At 41.4% G+C, this 21,073-nt stretch overlaps 1 protein-coding gene across 6 annotated transcripts in view; it reads left to right on the plus strand.

The window, feature by feature from the left end:
- eya1 (EYA transcriptional coactivator and phosphatase 1) overlaps positions 1-20,682 on the plus strand; it is a 92,767-nt gene extending 72,085 nt beyond the window's left edge. For 2 of the 6 annotated variants that reach the window (XM_088322227.1, XM_088322228.1), the window contains exons 13-18: positions 8,100-8,158; positions 13,611-13,771; positions 13,848-13,962; positions 14,020-14,141; positions 16,899-16,999; positions 19,997-20,681. In XM_088322227.1, the coding sequence (XP_088178353.1) occupies positions 8,100-8,158; positions 13,611-13,771; positions 13,848-13,962; positions 14,020-14,141; positions 16,899-16,999; positions 19,997-20,077 (639 nt within the window). In that variant the 3' untranslated portion in view covers positions 20,078-20,681. Of the gene's footprint in view, positions 1-8,099; positions 8,159-13,610; positions 13,772-13,847; positions 13,963-14,019; positions 14,142-16,898; positions 17,000-19,996 lie in introns of all 6 variants that reach the window. The other 4 variants (XM_088322231.1, XM_088322229.1, XM_088322232.1 and 1 more) reach the window with 3 other exon arrangements.
- Positions 20,683-21,073: the final 391 nt, after the last annotated feature.

A 21,073-nucleotide genomic window follows, 5' to 3' on the forward strand; every position in this document is an offset into this window, starting at 1 on the left:
ACCGCGGGGGGCTCTTGGAGCGGGGGGTTTCCAATTAACCTTGGCTTTGGTCCTGGCCCAGTCGCCACTCTCAGGCTATTACAGGAAGAGTTAGGCCATCATCGCTTGATTGGCTGATGACGGATGCAAAGGGAACAAAGAGGCCTCTGATGCTTTCTTCTTCTTCCCCGACTCAAAAGTTTTTGTCAGAGGAGTGGGAAGATTGAAATGATTAACCTGGGATGAGCAAACTACAGCCCGTGGGTCAAAATCGTTCCATCAAGGTTTTTAATCCAACTTGCTCCATGAGTTTATGGAAATAGTCCATCCATCCATCCATTATCTGCACAGCTTATCCTCAGTAGGGTCGCAGGGGTGCTGGAGCCCATCCTAGTTATCTTCGGGCAGTGGGCAGCGGACACCCCGAACTGGTTGCCAGCCAGTTGCAGGGCACACTCAGACAGACAATTTGCTCGCTCATTCACACCTAGGTACAATTTGTACCGGCCAATTAACCTAACATGCATGTTTTTTTTGGGGAATGTGGGAGGAAACCGGAGTGCCCGGAGGAAACCCACACAATGCACTTCCCACTTTGCCCATTCACACACACACACTCCAAACAAATAGCGGAGTCAGCCGTGCAAGGCCGCCTACCTGCTTATTGGGGCATTAGGGGTTCAGTGCAATGCCCAAAGAAACTTCCACATTTAACTCAGAGGAGTCAGGTATTGAACCTGCGTCCTCTTTGTTCCCAAGACAACCGCTATGTACTTCACACTTTACCCATTTTTACACACACACTCATACACAGATAGGGGGTCAGTGTCTTGCCCAAGTCACTTCCACATTAAAATCGGAGGAGCCAGGCTGTCAGTAGGCTGAATCAATCCAACCCTCCTTAACTAACTCCAGAACATTGGCAATATAGCCACATTTAACTCAATTTAACTAAATACTTTCTATATGTGCACAAAATCCATCCTTCTTTATTTCCCTAAGATGTCAAATAATCTGTCGAGCAGATCCCGTGTGTCCGTTTCATCATGAAGTTCTTTTCTATCACCCTCAAAGCTAATGCTGAAAGTTGAGCCTGTTCTGTTGTATTTCTGGCGTACGTTTTTATTTGATTTAAGGGATGAAAATGTCCATTTGACAAAAGCAGTGGACACAGTGATACTTACTGCCCCGTAGTCAATCATAGTTCGATAGACGTTTCCCAAAGCCCGCTAGTAGGCGCTGACTCACCAACTTGAAATCTGATTGGCTAAACTAACAGCTTTATTGAACACCGATGTTATGCCTCAGGGCTTTCAGAGGTCTTTGTGAAGGCCTCCCGGTAGATTTATGAACCGGGCAATATGAAAATACACATCTGGAAACAGCATGACCAGGGGGGATGAATTAAAAGGAAGCCATTTACTATTCATAGACAAAATATCATATCAATAACGTGATTAAGATATTTTTAGGTCAGCAGAGAAAGCCTTGCAGGCCCTGACATCCCACCACTGATACAGTGGTACCTTTACATCTCTTCAGAGTACATCTGAACATGGGAATTTCGCTTTTAGAGTTTATTTTGCAACATAAATCTTGCTCACTGTTATTATTATATAATAATATACCGGAGCCATATCCCTCTAGTGGGAGGTGGCTAGAGTCACGAACCCATTCCTGACTCTTTCTGGGAGATTGATACAGAGGAGGGGATTCCCAGCCCCCTCTCCCCATCCAATTGATGTGTTGGAAGTCATTAGGTGACCAAACCCCCCCAATTCCAATCCCTAATGCCGAGCGCCAAGCAGGGAGGCAATGAGTACCAATGTTGTAAGTCTTAGGTATGACTCGGCCAAGGCTTGAACCAGCAACCTCCCAGTCTCGGAGCGGGCGCCCTACCCCCAAGGCCACCGAGCTGGTAGGAAGGAAAATCCAGTTCATAAGCAGTCCTAGAAGCTTCTACTAGAGACTGCTTACTGCTCGTGTCTGTTTACCACCAGCATCAGCTTGTTCCAGTTTGCACATGCAAACTTCATGGTTCACAGATCCCTTAGCTACCTGGATCGTAGGGGCACCACTTTCTGTCGTGTGTCTTGGGCAAGTACAGCCTGGCAAAGCCCATCCCTTTCCAGGACGTTTTTTGCGCAGGGGTTTATTCCCCCACAACCAGAGGGTACTGGTTTCCATGGTTACCAGTAGCAGGAGAAGACCCCTGATTAGACTCAAATAGTGTAAAAATGCATTACATGACAAACAAATTGTGCAAAGAATAAAAGCATCACTATGTGAGCAGCTGTAAGAACTTTGAACTAAAATTGGCACTGAACATGAATGTATTTTACAAGGTTGTGCTTTTACAGACGGTAATTTTTCTAATACCTATGCATTAATTGAAAGTTATCTTCAGTGTACAGTAAGTGTTTAGGTATCATCAACAGTCTCTTGATCTCATACCTATCAACCTTCGCCAATTGCTCCCCTATTAATGATCGCAAATCTTCCCCATTAAGTCATAATAAACCTTAGAAACACAACACGGCACCCATTTGTTCACAGTAAGACATACAATGTAGAATACCACAACAATATTAGCAATCTATGATGACGTTGTCGTCTGCTACTGATGACCAAGACGATCAGGGTAAGCCAGAAAATCTCCTTCCGGAGAATATTTATATTTCCCTACTTAAGATTTTTCCTTAACATTGTAATTATTTAAAATGGCATTTCCTCTTAATTAAATTTAACATACATGGTTACTAAATGGTCATTATGCGTGTAGTTACTGATATTATCTAAAAGACTGGGTTCGGAACGAATACAGATACTTGGTATTTGAACCTACTCACCACCATTTTTAAAGGCAATTTGGCATAGATTTATTCTCAGGCACCAAGATACCTGGTATCTGAATTCACTCATCACCATTTGTCACAAGGTGTGGGACAGACCCAAATACAGGACACAAATAATGTGGTCTAACCCCACTAGGAGGGCATTTATTTTAACAGGAACAACAAAAGGGATGGCAAGAATGTTGAATAGGAGATTTGGGACTACCTTTAAAAAGAGGGTTGGAGTGGCGGGTCTTGGAGTGGAGAAACTGCAACATGGAGGGAATTGAAGAAGGAGGTCGTGGGTGACACTAATCTTTGATTATTTCAAGGCAAGTTGCTAATAATTTAATTTCAGGTTCCCGATTGGTTTGCTATTTTTGAGAGTCGAGATACATTTTTTAGATTTTACGCTAGGATTTTTTGGGGTCAAGTATAGTCGAATTCTTGTCAGATGTTGACCAAAATATTTTATGTTGAGTTTTTCGGGATCATTTTAAAATTAGGAGACTCAAAAAAATTCCAAAAAGTGAGAACACAAGAATACTGTCTGTTATGTTCAAGCGACTAAATACATACATACATATGCTAATTGTATCTCCAGAAATTAAACCAGCTTCTTTTTGTGGGTTGGACAAAAACAAGACCCACAAAATCTAACAAGCTTTTGAAGGTCATTTTCGAGGTGCGCCTCAGAGACTAACCATTTTATCCCGTCAAATCCTCAGTATTTATTCTTGACAGATGGTTAATGCTAGCTCATGAATCGTTTCAGTTGCCGCATCCCCGCTTACAACTTTTAATATTCACTTGGACACTTATGAAGCCAACAGAAAAGAGTCCCTCCTGAGTACAGTAGGAACATCTGGTCTAGGTTAGCGGTGATTGTAGCTTTTAGGAAAAGCGCTGTTTGCTTGGTGAGGGATAGGGTGGGGGCGTTCTGGATGGAAAAGAGATGTTTAAATGCTTCTAAGAAAAAATTGAAAAAAGCTTGTCAAGTGTCTTACGGTCAAAGACTTACTTTCATTCATATTCAGGGAGGTATAACTCGCTTGCGAGATTTGCTCTAAATTCCCCATTCTCACCATACGGCTGTACTTATGCACCTCCACCATCCATCTATCAGTCCGCGGTTGGCGGTGTTTACGAGGTCCTCAGAAGTAGCCCCTGATAAGTGTGTGTGAGGGTTACTATTGGCTTCCTCCCCGGCACTAGGGAGTCCAGTTCAGAGGTTTATGTGAGTCCCAGCAGGGAACTGTAACTGCTTTTTAGATGCCCAGTCTTGTCTGGTTGATAAACATCACTGTCATGGTTTTAAGTCGGTAAGTCTACCAATCATGAATACATTTCTACGACTTGTGGCTTCTATGTTACAGATCTAGTGGGATCTAACCTCGATCAAACAACCCAACAAGATCGAATGTCATCATGTTATTCCCAGTAGGGAGCTGTAAATGCGTTTTAGATGCCCCTCCCTGGTCAATTGATGAATGTTTCAGTTGTGGTTTTGATTCGGCAACACTACCAATCATTAATAAGTTTCAGGATTTTAGACCTCCATGTTGTAGATCTAGTGGGATTTAACCTCCTATCCCAAGTCCCAACAGGGTACAGTTCTTCAGATGCTCCTCCTTGGTTGTTGATAAATGTCTGAGTCATAGTTCTAATTCAGCAAGTCTACCAATTATGATGTCTATGTTCCTAAGATTTCAGACCTCCATGTTCAGATCTACAGGAATCTTACCTAAAAGAGAGCCGCCAACAAGGTGATTTTTACCAGTGAATGGTCTCATGCAGGTCCTTGCAGGGAACTGTTTTTAAATGTCCCTCTTTGTCTGCTGGTATAGGTCGTTAAATGTTGGTAAATATTGTGGTTCTTAATAGGCGTTCTTATCAAACATGAGTTTGTTTTTAAGGCTTGAGACCTCTGTGTTCCAGATCTATTAAGACCTCAATAAATAAAGGTGGTCTGACCAGATGATGGTCTTATTTATACGAGTCCCACTAGGGAACTGTTCTTCAGTTACCACACCTTGGTCGTTTGTTGAATGTCTCTGTGAGGGTTTTAAGTCTGCAAGCCCTTTGTGACTTTTGTGATTTTTAATATGTTTCGAAGACTTCAGACTTCTATTTTCCAGATCCAGTTGGATCCAGCTTCATGAGGAAACCCAACATGGGGGTTTTATTGGATAAATGAACATGCACGTCCTCGGAAACTGTTCATAAAAACTCCTCCTTGGTTGGTTGATAAATGTCTTGGTCATGTTTCTAAGTAGGCAGGCTGAGGATGAGCTTTAATATATTTCTAGGAATCGATATGTGCTAGATCAAGTGGGATCTAACCTCAATGAAGGAACCCAACAAGGTCGTTTTAAAAGATAAACGTTTTCATGATTGGGCCTGGTTCATTGCTGCCTAATTACCACACAATTGAGGAATTCCAGCAAAAGGGGCCAGCTCTCTAAATGGAGGCTTTACGAGGTACTTAACCCGAGGAGTCGTTGTGGTTCGTTCTAAATAATCAAAGATGCATCAGCCGCTGAAGCAATTAAAACCAGGACAAAGGCTGCAGTACTTGGGCATCCTTACGGATTCCAAACCACAACAGCAAGATTCTTGCTCACCACCACTCGATCTTTTCAATTTCAAAGCCCGTCCGTAAAGGCCAGTAGCTCAAAGTAACATCTTGAGGACCACCAGGCCTCCCTTTAAGGTTGCTTTAGTTCTACAACCGTTAGAGGGAGGGCAAAAGGGCCATGGGGTCAAAGTCTTTTCCTCTTCAGGAAGGAGACTTTGGCAAGAGAATGGCTGCATTAGAGAAGGGCTGGAATTGGGGAGAAGAGGTCAGGATTTTAATTCTGTTAAAAGAACAGCTGGTTTGAATTTCTCCTCACCTCACGCACCCCCTTTCCCATTCTCCGCACAAATCCAGGGAGATAAAGAATTTGTTCTGTAAAACAGAAAAGGTTTACGGTCCAAAGCCTTTACCCTTACCCTGTTTCGGTATTAGCCAGGAATGCAATAACGTCAGCACTCCCATTGGCTTACAACCAGGAAGTTCTTTCGGCTGTTTGGGTGTCCTAACTGCCGGATGGGATTTCATTGAGAAATTCCTTCAGAATTTATTATTTGTAATCGTTTTAACTCCAAACAGGTGAGCCAAGGAGATATTTTCATGTTTTGATACGATAACCCTGCGCTCATGACAATTTGATACGCTTTTGGGTGCGGCGCCATTGAACAAGGGTTTGTTGTGAATGTGGAACAATTTGGCGGGATTAGGATTTAATTTGGTATGGGCCGTATTAGGTTTCAACTGGTATGAAAAAAATGACCGTAGTTGTAGGAAATTACGTATTTCACGTAATTACGTCATTACATTATTACCGATTGACTGCTTTTCATTTTTAATTCTTAATATTTATGTTTCATTTTTAGATTTTATTTTTAGTAGAAAATGTTAGAAAGTATATTTGGGAGTGTAATTTTTTATCAGAGCTTTTCTGAATGAATAATAACAATTTATAATTCTATTTAGGTGGTCCCTATATGAAAGTTATTTCTCACCGACTGTACCAGGGGCTACAGTCAGTGCTGTTGCAGCAGAGCATGCGCCAAAGGACCACTTTACAGCACCCGGTTTTCCCATCAGAGTACTTACCAGACCCGACCCTGCTTAGCTGCCCGAGATCAGGCCTTCTCAGGGCGGTATGGCCATAAACAGGTCAACCCGAAAACCCAATTTGGCCCAAACTCGACCAGACCTAAGCTCCGGCGACCCCCAAGTCAATTACGTTTGTGACCTCTGGTCTAAGCTTTTATGTGTATTTATTTATTTATTTCCAAAAAATACACTGATAACATTTTAATTGTTTCAGTTTACAGTTGTTCACATTTGTGATACTTGTAAAATAGATATTGTTTCCCTGCCAAGATTTAGACCTGGTCTGAGCAGGTCTCTTTTTTTTATTTCCTGGCTTCATGATGAAATCTAAACTGGAATTTCTGTTTCACACCCTTAATCTAAGCGAATGGGGGGTAGGACAAGAAAGGGCACTCACTCTAGCGCTCCTGTATAAACGGAAAACTAGAAGCAGATTTTTTTTTTCCTAGCCGGCGGGTTTGTGATGGTGTGTGGCTCGGCAGCAATCAGAAGCCATAATTTCATTGGCGGTTAGCATCAGGTTCAATCTTTCTCCTCGGTTACGTTGAGCAGAAATTCTGGATCGTGTTACTGGAGCTAGAGAACGGTAAGAACTTTCCAAGAAGAGAAAGGAAGAGTTTTGCAGTTGCGCCCAAGCTATCGCCCGCGGACCCTTATGGGGGAAGCATACAGAGGCAGCAGCAATGGGAGAAGATAGCGGCCGAGGGACCCTTTCCTCTCCATTGAGACAAGATACAGAATAGCCGAGGAACCCTTTCCTTGCAGTTAAGACAAAATACAGAAGTGGTCGAGGGAGCATTCTGAGATTAAAAGATTGAATGCACTCTGCTTCGGAGCAATTAATATAATTAAAATGAGTGCACATTTGTCTCATTTTCTTCTTTTTATACTTACGGTATACTTATTTTTTTGTCTCCCGCATTAAACTCAATTATTACCCAATAGAGCCCTTCCCGTGCATGTAAACAACTGTGACGCAGCCAACCTGCACGTGCAATGTTAAAGCGGAAGGGCATAATTAATGTCAGTTTATAGCAGCCCATTGACACAAGAAAAATGTAAATCCTAGATAGGAACCGCTTAAAATAGTACCAAGTATGTGCCAGCAGCAAGATAGTGACTTCTGGATTTCTTCCTTTGAAGGTAATGGAAATATTGAATAGCTCTTGAATTTGGCCATAAAAAAGGTTTACAAACCCAGATTTTTACATGTACATGGTCACATTTTTTTCTGTTCCAAACTGAGCCCGGCCCCTCAGGAAAACTTTGGGGAGCTTTGCACTGTTAGATTTGAGGGAGAGAGAGCGTTCTTTTAATGCAGTTCTTCACGTTCATGGGTGCGACTAAAGATGGCTGCTCAAATTTGCTGAATGGGCTTTTTTGGGATGACAAGGTCGAGTTTTGTTTAGGCGGCGCTGGTGAAGGCACATGGGAAGAATTACAACATATGCTGATTCAGAAAGTTGTCGGACGCGGCCTTTCAACACTGAGGAAACCGGCCAATGCCAGCCAATCTTTTTTTCCGAGACAAGCCCTGGCCTTGTAATTTTCTCCAATAACAAAATCACTCGCTGTATTTAAAATAGATTGAAATGTTATACTATATTTTTTTTGTTTTGCAGGAATGTGACCAGGTACATATCGACGACGTCTCTTCAGATGACAATGGTCAGGATCTCAGGTAACTTATTGAGCTATTTTGAGATATTTTCTGTTGTATTTTTAGGGCTCCCCAAACTTTTTTAAGCATTTTTTTTGTCAGCAATTACAGGGATACCAGTTTGATATGTATTTTAAAATAAGTTATCATGTTATTACTATGTATTACTAGCAGTAGTGGTTCTACACTAAATTAGTCCCTGGGCAAGACAACCTACAACAAGTTTGACTGAGCTATCTGACTGTTTTGTTGACGTTCCCCCTGTGGCGCCTTATAGTCCGGTGCGCCTTATGCATGGAAAATATATGACAAAAAACTATTTTTGGTGAGTGCGCCTTATAACCAGGTGTGCATTATAGTTGTGAAAATACGGTAGTCGTATATGAAAAAAATCACAAACCAAACCCTGACCTTTCTGGCTTTCCTAGATGCAAAATCATTGATAGTATCGTCATAAGCTGCTCCCCTATTTTGTGATTTATGCTAATTGCAGCAAAGCCAGTCACCTATGTTTCATACCGTTCATAAAAATACGCACCCCGTATTTTCAAACTTATGAATAATATGCATTATTTGAAAGACAAAGGCCGCCAACTAATTATTTTATGTAGAGTAATGCAGTGAATCCTCATTTTGAGAGAGCCAGTCAAGGTGAACTTCCCCCTTTTGCTTTTCTCGCTCGCACAGCCTGAATGTCAGTCCGAACAACTTCGCAGCAGGCGGGGGGTCAAAGCTGCCATGAAGGGGTGCCTATTTGACAAGACACAATGTCATTTGATTCTCGTGCCGTCCCGCATGTGTCACGGTAAAAGTGCTGCCCCAGGCGGCCCCTCGCCTTGCCCGTGCCTAAAACTGCCACTGATTACTAGGTTGTAATTATCAGAAGTAAGGTAAAAACAGGCTTAGTCAAAAACATCATCCCAGTTAGAACTCAAATGTCCTAAGAAATCACAATGACCCTTTAGTGACGAGCTATATTCAGAACCAGTCCACTGGCTACCTAGGTGTTATTGTGGACACAGGGTTGGTGAACCCTGAAGTATATTATTTTACTAGCAGTTTGTAGAAAAAGTGATCCCAAAAATGTCTTCAGGATGAAGCTTTGCTTGTTTTTGTTGAGATGCTAACCTACAACGGTTGTAGCTGCAATCCGTTATCCCCGGTTGACTATTGCTGCAAGTGGGGACCAGCACACTTTAATCAGGCCTGGCGGCTCTTTTTTGCAGTCGTTTCTGCCTAGGATAAACTGCAGTTGTGTGGCTGTGATCCATTATCCCTAGTCCCATATTTCTGAGAGCAAGAAGAAGAAGGTCTGTGAGAGGAAGCTTGAATTCTTCAAAGGGAGACTTGGGAGTACCTTTAAATATTGGCTGGAGTGGCAGGTCTTGGAGTGGATGAACTTGGAACACGTAGGAAATTCAAGAAAAATGCTGTGGGAAGAAAATATTTTAGTCTTCGCGAGTGACTGTGTTCAGGAATCTAAATGTCTCAGCAACGTGAAGTGGGAGCCCAGAGTATTTATGGTAGAGGTGGTTAATTGGTAGAAGCACCTGGGTAGATGAATTGTGTAGTGGACTGGAAAATGGGGTAACGTTGATAGATAGATAGATAGATAGATAGATAGATAGATAGATAGATAGATAGATAGATAGATAGATAGATAGATAGATAGATAGATAGATAGATAGATAGATAGATAGATAGATAGATGGATGGATGGATGGATGGATGGATGGATGGATGGATGGATGGATGGATGGATGGATGGATGGATGGATGGATGGATGGATGGATAGATATTTAGATAGATAGATAGATAGATAGATAGATAGATAGATAGATAGATAGATAGATAGATAGATAGATACTTTATTCATCCCCGAAGGGAAATTCACATTTCCAGCAGCATCCCTGAGCTGAGAACAATACAATAATAAAGCAAAAAGAATACAATATACAAATACCCAGTGTGACGTGCAAATGCCCACTGTAGCGTGTTATATAGAATATCTAAATAGTGCTACACAGAATACATATTGCAATAATATTCGGTAATATGCAATGTAGGTGGTGTGGTTTAATGTGGGCTTTTACTCTGCCGGGTAGAGTTAAAGAGCCTCATGGCATGAGGAAGAAAAGATCTCTTCAGTCTGTCCATAGTACAAGACAGTGACAGCAGTCTGTCGCTGAAACTGCTCTTCTGTCTGGAGATAATGCTGTGTAGTGGATGCGATGGATTGTCCATGATTGACCGCAGCTTTTCCAGTGCCCGTCTCTCAGCTACTGTTGTTAGGCTGTCCAGCTCTTTGCCCACAACAGAGCTCGCTTTCCTAGCCAGTTTATTGAGACGAGAGGCATCCTTCTTCTTGACGCTGCCTCCCCAACACGCTGTCGCATAGAAGAGGGCGCTTGCCACAACTGTCTCATAGAATATTTTCAGGAGGTTTTTGCAGATTTTGAAGGAGGCCAGCCTTCTGAGGAAGTAAAGTCGGCTTTGCCCTTTCCTACATAGAGCTTCTGTGTTGGCAGTCCAGTCCAGTTTGTTGTCCAGCTGCACACCCAGGTATTTGTAGGTCTGGACAAATTCTACACATTCTCCTTTGATGGTTACAGGAACCGGGTGAGTTCTGGTTCTCCTGAAGTCCACCACCATCTCCCTGGTCTTGGTGGTGTTCAGGTGCAGGTGGTTTGCGTCGCTCCATCGGACAAAGTCCTGAATCAATTTCCTGTACTCCTCCTCCTGCCCATTTCTGATGCATCCCACGATCGCAGTGTCGTCGGCAAACTTTTGCACATTGCAGGACTCAGAGTTGTACTTAAAGTCCGATGTATACAGAGTGAATAGGAACGGAGAGAGCACGGTCCCCTGCGGAGATCCTGTGCTGCTAACCACAGTGTCCGATGTACAGCCCCCCTGTTTCACATACTGGGGTCTGCCTGTCAGATAGTCAGTAATCCATTCTACAAGGTGTGAGCTAACTCCCATCTCTTTCAGTTTCCTACTCAGTAGCAGAGGCTGTATGGTATTGAAGGCACTGGAGAAGTCCAAAAATGTAATCCTCACAGCCCCCTTAGCCCTATCCAGGTGAGAGAGGGATCGGTGTAACATGTATACTATGGCATCCTCCACTCCCACCTTCTCCTGGTAAGCAAATTGCAAAGGGTCAATGGCGTGACGGACCTGTAGCCTCAGGTGGTGCAGCAGCAACCGCTCCATGGTTTTCATCACATGTGATGTCAGGGCGACCGCCCTGCAGTCGTTGAGTTCCTCAGGTCTTGATTTCTTTGGGACTGGGATGATGCTGGATATTTTCCACAGCTGAGGGACCCTCCCCTGTTCAAGGCTCAGGTTGAAGATGCGCTGTAGAGGGTCTCCCAGCTCAGACGCACAGGCTTTCAGCAGTCGGGGGGATACTCCATCTGGACCAGCTGCCTTGCTGGTTCGCAGCCTTCTCAGCTCTCCACACACCTGGGCTGCAGTTATTTTTAGTGGGGGGATGTCTTCCATGCTAGTGTCCAGAGGGGGAGGGGAAAGGACAGCTGCAGCACTCAGGGGTCAGGATGAGGCGGAGTGGTCAAACCCGTTGAAAAAGTTGTTCAACTGGTTGACTCGCCCCACATCTACATCCACAGCCACACCCTGCTTGGTGCTGCAGCCAGTAATTGTTTTCATCCCTTCCCACACCTCCTTCATGTTGTTGTTCTGCAGCTTTTTCTCCAACTTCCTCCTGTACTGCTCCTTCCCTTTCTGGAGCTGGACTCTGAGCTCCTTCTGTACTCGTTTTAGCTCCTGCTGATCATCATTTTTAAAGGCCCTCTTCTTTTGGTTCAGAAGGCACTTGATTTTGCTCGTGATCCAGGTCCTGTTGTTGGCATAGCAGCGTACAGTCTTTAAAGGAACAACATTGTCCATGCAGAAGTTAATGTAGTCAGTAGTGCAGTTTGCCATCTCCTCAATGTCCCCACTGCTGGACCCTGGCAGGACATCCCAGTCCGTACGTCCAAAGCAGTCTCTCAGAGCCTGCTCTGCCTCGGTGGACCATTTTCTAAAAGAGCGTGTGGTTGTTGGTAGCCTCCTCACTTTTGGTTTGTACTGTGGTTTAAGCAGAATGAGGTTGTGGTCTCCTTTTCCAAGGGCAGGCAGTGGTTTTGCACTGTATGCATTTTTGATGTTTGCATACAGAAGGTCAATAGTCCTATTTCCCCTGGTCTTGCAGTCCACATACTGGACAAAAGAGGGCAGTGTCTTATCAAGAGTCACGTGGTTGAAGTCCCCAGAGATTAACATTGCAGCCTCCGGGTGTTGTGTTTGTAGCTTTGCCACCGCGGAGTGGATGACGTCACACACTACTTCCGCATCAGCACGCGGTGGGATGTAAACAATGACAGCAATGGCGTGTCCGAACTCTCTGGGCATGTAATAGGGACGCAGACTTACGGCCAAAAGTTCGACATCACGGCAGTAGTTAGAAAGCTTTGTTTTTACATGCCCGGGGTTACACCACCTCGTGTTCACGTAGATAGCCAGTCCCCCTCCTTTGCGCTTCCCACTGACGTTTGTGCCTCTGTCAGCCCGAACAGCGCAGAAGCCGGTTAGCGCGATGTTAGCGTCCGGGATGCTAGACGTGAGCCACGTTTCCGTAAAGCAAAGCAAGCTGCACTCCCTGTATGCTTTGATGTCTTTCACAAGCACAGCCAGTTCGTCGATCTTATATGGTAGAGAGTTGACATTCCCCATGAATATGGACGGTACCGTGGGCTTATATCGCCACTTCGCCGCTAGCCGCTTAGCCTTTACCTTAGCACCGGCTCTGCACCTCACCTAGTTAGGTAAAAGGGGGACCACGCCGGCTCGAGAATTCTTCAGGTCGAGGAGTTGATTTCTTGAATATACGCATTTTTGCGCGTTAAAACCCATATCCATAGGATAGAAAGTAATCCAAAGTGCTACAAGTGTTGCAAGGCAGCCACTGAAAAAGTAAGCAAAAAAACAAAAACAATAAATCACAAAAGTAGCGAAAATAACACGGGAGCTGCTGGAATGGCTGCCATTCGCGACGGCGCCGGAAGTAGTTTTTGTCATTTATAGTAAGAATATGGACTGCAGGCACCAAACCATGACAGTGGCTGCAAACCATTATCTCCTGTCAAATGTTGCTGAGAGCAGGGGCTGAAAAAAACGCTCTTGTTTTTTATTCAGGCTTCTAAAGTTTGCCATTGTGGCTTCTCTAAAATTAACTGCTTTCTTTTGGTTGTGATCCATTATCCCTTGTCGACTATTGCTGTGGCAGGGGCCAAGAACAAATTTGTGTCATGCAAAGGGCTCTTTCTTTCTGGTGTTTCCATGTATCCCCAGTCAACTATTATTGTAAGTGAAGGCTTTTGGAATTGGGGTGGAGGGTATATTCTGGTGGCTGTGATAGAAAATTATTGGTAAACACTGACCTAAACCCAACTAACGTCTGTTTTGCAGCACATACAACTTTGGCGCCGACGGTTTCCATGCGGCCGCCACTAGCGCCAACCTGTGCCTGGCTACAGGTGTGCGAGGAGGCGTGGACTGGATGAGAAAGTTAGCTTTCCGCTACAGACGCGTGAAAGAAATCTACACCACTTACAAAAATAACGTGGGAGGTAATCCCTCTCCCCATTTCTGGTATTTTTTTTTTTTAAACAGTCCAAAGCAAACAAAGTTGCTGTCCGCCCGCAGGTCTCCTGGGCCCAGCCAAAAGGGAAGCCTGGTTGCAATTGAGAGCAGAAATCGAAGCCTTGACCGACTCCTGGTTAACACTGGCCCTCAAAGCTCTAACGTTAATCCACTCAAGGTAAAATTGGGACATTTTGGGAGGTTTGGTTCCTGTCCTGACGGTTCTGACTTGTAGGTCCAACTGTGTGAATATTTTGGTGACCACCACGCAACTGATCCCCGCCCTAGCCAAAGTTCTGCTCTACGGATTGGGCATCGTTTTTCCTATCGAGAATATTTATAGCGCCACTAAAATAGGTAGGTTTTGGGGGGACCTGAAATGCACGTTTGTACATTTTATCAGATTTTTTTCCCCTCATTTTCACTGCTGATAAAATTGTTTTACCTCTTTTTAGTGACCTTGAATGTTCTGAAAGCCGTTTTAAATCAAATCTATTATAATTTTCCATGATCTGGTGGGCCACCTTCCCCCAGATAGCGCCAAACGGCTTTGTACCTGGGCACAGGCGTGTTTAATCTCAACACACCAGTTTCAGGTTTTGTTTTTTGTTAGTTGCACTGCACCCACGAGTTTGTCTGCTACTTTGGTCCTAGTTTTGTTAAAAAGTACCCTGTTTTGAGTTCCTGCTTCTCCCACAAAGGTCCTTCATCCTCCAAAACCTTAACGTTATTAGTAGTCCTTTTTTTATTTTAAAATGAAATTATTTTAGTCATTGTTTTTCAATATTTTCATCGTATTTTAGTGACCATAAGTGACTTAAATAAGATATATGTCATATTATTATAATTATTATTGTTATTATTATTATTATCATTATGGGTGGCACGGCAGCTAGTGAGTGGTTAGTGCGTCCGCGGCACAGTTCTGAAGCCATGGAATCAAATCCAGTTACCAGCCTTTTTGTGCAGGGTTTGCATGTTCTCCCTGTGCTTGTGTGGGTTCCCTCCGGGCACTCCGGTTTCCTCCCACATTCCAAAAACATGCATGTCAGGTTAATTGGTCAGTTCGAATTGTCCCTAGGTGTGAATGAGCGAGTGAGTTTTATGTCTCTGTGTGCCCTGCAACTGGCTGGCAACCAATTCTAAAAGGTGTTTTAAATAATATCTGTTATGATTATTGGTAGTTGCAATATTTTTTTATTTTAAAACAAGATTATTTTTTTTCAGCATTTTTTAAGATTCCATCCATAGACTTTTTTGTTTTTTCATATACCTGTTTCCTTAATAAGCTTTTCATTGTAGTATTATTAATAGTGACCTCCTCAATTTTGAATCTTTACATTTACTTCAAATAGATAATCCATCCATCCATTATCTGCACCGCTTATCCTCAGTAGGGTCGCAGGGCTGCTGGAGCCCATCCCAGCTATCTTTGGGCAGTGGGCAGGGGACACCCTGAACTGGGTGCCAGCCAGTCGCAGGGCACACAGACACCTCACTCGCTCATTCACACCTAGGGACGATTTGGACCGACCAATTTACCTGACATGTTCGTGGAATGTGGGAGGAAACTTGTGTGTAAAATCACATTTTAAGCTAACAGAGAGCCAATGCAGGCTACCTAAAATTGGGGTAATGTGATCAAACTTTCTTGTTTTAGTTAAAAGCTTTGCTGCAGCATTTTGTACTAGCTGAAGGCTCTTGATTTTGGACTTCGGTAGACCGGAGAGTAATGCATTACATTAATTGAGATGGGAGGTAACAAACGCATTAATTATAATCCCGCATCCGACTGAGACAGCATAGGGCCAATTTTAGCAATGTTGCAAAGATGGAAAAAAGCTGTCTTAGTAATATTCTTAACGTGTGTTTGAAAGGACAGATTGGGGTCAAATATGACACCTAAATTTTTTACTGAGTCACTCTGGGTGATATTACATTTGTCAATGTTCAGAACTGTTTTTGAGAACAAGTCACGGCATTTAGATGGACCAATAACTAGCATTTCGGTCTTTTCAGAGTTAAGGCGCAAGAAGTTGAGTGACATCCATTCTTTTATCTCAGTGGAAGATTCCTCCATCGGAAGATATAGTTGAGTGTCATCTGCGTAGCGATGAAAACTGATGTTATACTTGCGAATAATATCACCTAATGGAAGCATGTAAATGCTGAAAAGAAGGGGGACAAGTACTGAACCCTGTGGAACACTACAGGTAACACGAAAGGGCTCAGATGTCTGAGAGGTAGGATTTGAACCATAAGAGGACGGTTCCTGAGAGACCAATCCATTTTTCCAACCGTTCTAGTAAGATATTAAGGTCCACAGTGTCAAAGGCAGCACTACGGTCCAGCAGCAGCAAGAGTGATGAAGCGCCGGAGTCCATTGCCAGTAGAAGATCATGGGTTACATCAATAAGGACTGTCTAAGTAGAGTGGTTAGCCCTGAATCCTGATTGCATACATTCAAAAAGTTCTCAGATATAAAATCATTCTGCTGCTGTGCCACAACTTTTTCAAGTACTTTAGAAAGAAACTGTAGGTTTGACACAGGTCTATAATTACATAAGCTTTCTGGATCAAAGTTGGGTCGTTTCAGTGTAGGTTTGATAACAGCTGACTTAAAAGCCGCTGGGACTACACCTGAGGAGAGTGATATGTTTATAATATTTAGAACTGAGGGTCCAAGGACCCCAAAAACACCTTTAATCAGCGAACCGGGAAGCGGGTCAAACAGGCATGTAGTCGGTTTGGCCGTATTCACCACCTGATTAAGATTATCAAGTGACAGATCACTAAATCGGGAAATACGTTATTTAAAATAAAATATCATAAATGCTTTTTGTACAGCTTTTTTGTATCACTGTTGAGTCCTGTAACTAAAAGTGTAGTTGAAGTTCAACAATAGGCCTAAACCGATCTAAATGTTAAGTATGGTTCATAATTTGCATATTATAAAATGTGATCGTCTTTATTTTTCTCGTTCATTTTTTACTGCCTCCTTCATTTTTTACTGCCTCCTGGTGGTCATAATGGGCAAATCAAGAGCAGCACAATGTCCCTGAAAAAAGAATTGAAAATGTTCTTGATAAGGCTATTTTTCTCTTTGGTCCGCAGGTAAGGAGAGCTGCTTTGAGAGAGTGGTGCAGCGGTTCGGGCGGAAAGTGGTTTACATCGTGATCGGGGACGGTGTGGAAGAGGAGCAAGGCTCCAAAAAGGTTTGGGTCTAATGCCCCGTATATTTTAGGATTTTATTTTAATGTCAAATACCCAATGTTGTCAACTACAAGGGCTTACTAGCAAAGTGCTTAACCTCTACGAATGTTTTAGATTTAAATTCAAAATAATTTATACATCCATATTTATATATTGATGCAGTCATATTTTGATTCTATAATTTTTTATTTCTTATTTATCCAGCGAAATAAGATACGACTATTTTATTTTATGACATTTTTTAATTTTATTTTGTTTTCCAATTTGTATGACAATAAAGGCCATTTATTGATCAAGTATAACGTTGAATAAATAAAGAAAAAATCAATTTATCAAATTATTTTTGGAATGAGAAAAACACCTTTATAGAAATGATAATAAAGTGTGTCATGTTTTGTTTAATTTTAAGAGATATTTTTCCAAGGTATATATATTATATATATATATATATATATATATATATATATATATATATATATATATATATATATATATAATAATAATAATAATAATAATAATAATTTCCTTTGTATTGTCATTCTTTGTAACAATGTACACAGAACGAAATGTCGATACACCTGACCCGTTGTAGCGAGTCGATGCAGCCGCATATATATATATATATATATATATATATATATATATATATATATATATATATATATATATATATACAACAGAAATCTATGGGTCCCCAAAATTTAGTGTTATCAAGGTTGAAATTGTAAATCGGCGACAAATATATAAGTAAATACATAAATCTATGTATTCATTCAGTTTTAATCATCACACTTAATTGGTAATACAAAGCAGTTATCACTTCAGATTTTTTAGTTCACAAAAATATTGTACATTATACAAAATAATATTGCTGAAATATTAGTCTATATATTCATGCAGTGGGCAGCACGGCTGCGCAGTGGTTAGCGCGTGTGCGGCACAGTTCTGAGGTCATGGGAACCTCCTGCGTGGGTTCAAATCCAGCTACCGGTCTTCCTGTGCTTATATATATATATATATATATATATATATATATATATATATATATATATATATATATTAGGGTGGAACTTATTTTCAAAGTTGCAAAAAGTCACTGTCTTACCCCCTAATTGTGTTCCATTACACAAAAGAACAATCGCCGTGCAGTTTGGTCTAAATAAAATACATTTTAGAGGTAGCTCAATTGCTGAGAAGTTTGGCGTTTTCTATCAGTTTTCTTAAATGGGAGTTCTAGAGATGCTGGGATAAGCCACATATGTCTAAGTTTTTATCTCAAACAATCATTAACCACAAGTTACTGCTCAGCAAAATCTAATTAAACTAGTATAATTTCCCTTGACCTACCTTTGAAGACAAGACTAGCAAACCTTCTTTGTCCTCTAAGAAGGGTTTGACATTCAAAGATTAGCATCAGGTAAATATTCAGTACATTCAAACAATTCCAATTCAAGATCCACAAAATGGTCAGACTAAACTTTAAAAACATTTTCAAGTATGGCATTTGCTAAAAAAAGGACAGAGGACGACAAACGGCAACACATAAAGCCAAGGAAAGTGAGTTCAAAGAACTTTATGACTTGTTTGACAATTCCAGAAGACAAAGAGCTTTTGTTGGCTCAAAGAACAAAGGGAAGAAAGGGTCAATGACAGGTGTTGACAAAAAAATTAGCAGAGAAAGAAAAACAAGAAAATACCTTGAAAAGACGCCTAAAATCTGAAGCTGAGCAAAGAATTGCGAATGACTCAGTTCAATTATCATGAAGTAGTAGTAGTTCGGAAGATGATAAACCAGAAACAGGTCATTATATATCAGATTTATTCTTTAAAAATATGGATGTTTCGATCCCAGTTCCGTTTGACTAGAAGGGAAGAACAAGCACTCCTTGGCGTGTGTCTTCACACTAAGGATCTACGTGAAGGCCTGGATCATGGCACCTCTTGCTGCAAGTACCCCTCGCACTGATTTGCAGCGTTTAAAGTCTTTGGTGGAATATTCAAACATAAATGCTGCAATATCTAAGGCTGCTCTTCACAAAATTCCCAATCACCTGTGGTATCTAACACCAGAAACGGTTACACTCGCTTTGACAATCAAGTCAGTGCATCAACGAAACAACTCATGGTGGCTGCAATGAAAAATAAGGACAACATAGATGAAACTGCTGAACAGGATTTTCAAAAGAGGATATCTGTAGGTTTAGACACTGTTACTAGCAAATATCTAAAAGACTTTGTGCCCTCTAGATCTAGCACTTTCTTCAAAATCATGAACCTTCCTGTTGGCTATCTTGATGTTGAACCACAGGAATGGGAATCACGGGATGACTTCAAACAAGCTTTGGAAATTGTTCAGGCAATCAGTGTGGTCAATGATCTTGCAGAACAAGGTGTGGCGCTGATTCTGGAATACTGTGGTCATATCACAAAAGATGAAACTGATCTGCGGCATCTGCTGCAAATTGCTTAAAAACACCGCAAAACTATTCCTGACAGCCGAAGAGACTAATAAAGGACTGAGTTTTTCTACTTGTTTGTATTACCTACCTAAACCATCATTATTTTGTGTGTATAACCGGCTTAATGGGCGCTATTTCAAATTTATACAGTGATTGAGCTACCTCTAAATATCAACTTACATGACTGAAACTTCTGCTGTGTAGTTTTTGGTGGAAGTGGAACATTTTTGCGGGGTAAGATAAAAGAATACATGAAAAAAATAAAAAATGGTCAGATAAACTCCACCCTAATATATATATATATATATATATATATATATATATATATATATATATATATATATATATATATATATATATAGATAGAGAGATAGATAGATAGATAGATAGATAGATAGATAGATATACATTCCCAATCCCTATTCTATGTCTCTTTTTTTAATAGTTTGCCACTAAAACCCAAATACAATTGTGAGGATGTGTCTTTGATTTTTTTTTGTGCATTTTGATGACTTTTTAAAAAATGTTCATGGTTTTCAGCACAACATGCCCTTCTGGAGGATCTCCAGCCACTCGGACCTCATGGCCCTCCACCACGCCTTGGACCTGGATTACCTGTAGCTGCTCCCACTTCTCTCTGGCTCCTCCCATTTCTGGATTTTTCTCCGATTACGGGCCACATGGAGAAAGGCCCCCATTTGGCTACTTTGGGGACCCATAGCCAAAAGCCAAGGAGAAGATTTGAATGTGCTGACGCTTGGTCACATATTTGTCTTAAGACATTTTTATGTTTTTCTTGATGTTGTGAATTTTACAGCCTTGGTTACTGTGAATATGCTTAGCCCCGCCCCTTTCGAGGCATCCCATCCCCTGCAAGCGCTTCTTATTTATGAACTCCCTTAAGAAAGCGAAAGAGAAAAGGACTCCTTCCTGAGACGTTCCTGGGCTTTTCTAATAATTTAAAAACAACAAAAAACTTTATTCACGGAGACAATCGTGTACAAAGGTGTTTTTTCTTTTTTGTGTGTTTCTTTTGTGCGTGTCTAAAAGTTTGTAATCACTGGACAATTCCTTCCTTATATCCACGTGTTCTCAAAGAAGAAAAAAATGAGGCTTTTTTTTTTTTAATTGAACAAAAAAAAGCTAGTTAAAGTGTTGATGATGGGTTACAAGTTTGTTAAGTAAAGGGAATCTGTACATAATCATTGTTGGGTTTTGTCATTAAATTTAAAACTACATTGTGTGTGAGGAAGTGTCCCGAGTGGTGTTAAAAACACGTTAATTTAATTTATTTCGGGCAAGTGCATTGTAGAAAAAATAAGATTTTGTTTTAAAAATAATCAGAATGACCATTTCGTGTTTTGTGATGAGCATTTTTACTACACATTTACTACCATATTTACAAAATCTAAAGTGACACTGTATGATTGTAGCGACCCTTAGTGGCATAAAAATACCTTTTATGCCACATAATATATATATATATATATATATATATATATATATATATATATATATATATATATATATATGTGTGTGTGTGTGTGTGTGTGTGTGTGTGTGTGTGTGTGTGTGTGTGTATTGTGTGTGTGTATAGGAAGTGGTAGTGGTTAAGGG

This window comes from Urocampus carinirostris, chromosome 18 (assembly GCF_059441175.1).
Source record: "Urocampus carinirostris isolate Australia breed hairy pipefish chromosome 18, RoL_Ucar_1.0, whole genome shotgun sequence".
NCBI lineage: Eukaryota > Metazoa > Chordata > Actinopteri > Syngnathiformes > Syngnathidae > Urocampus > Urocampus carinirostris.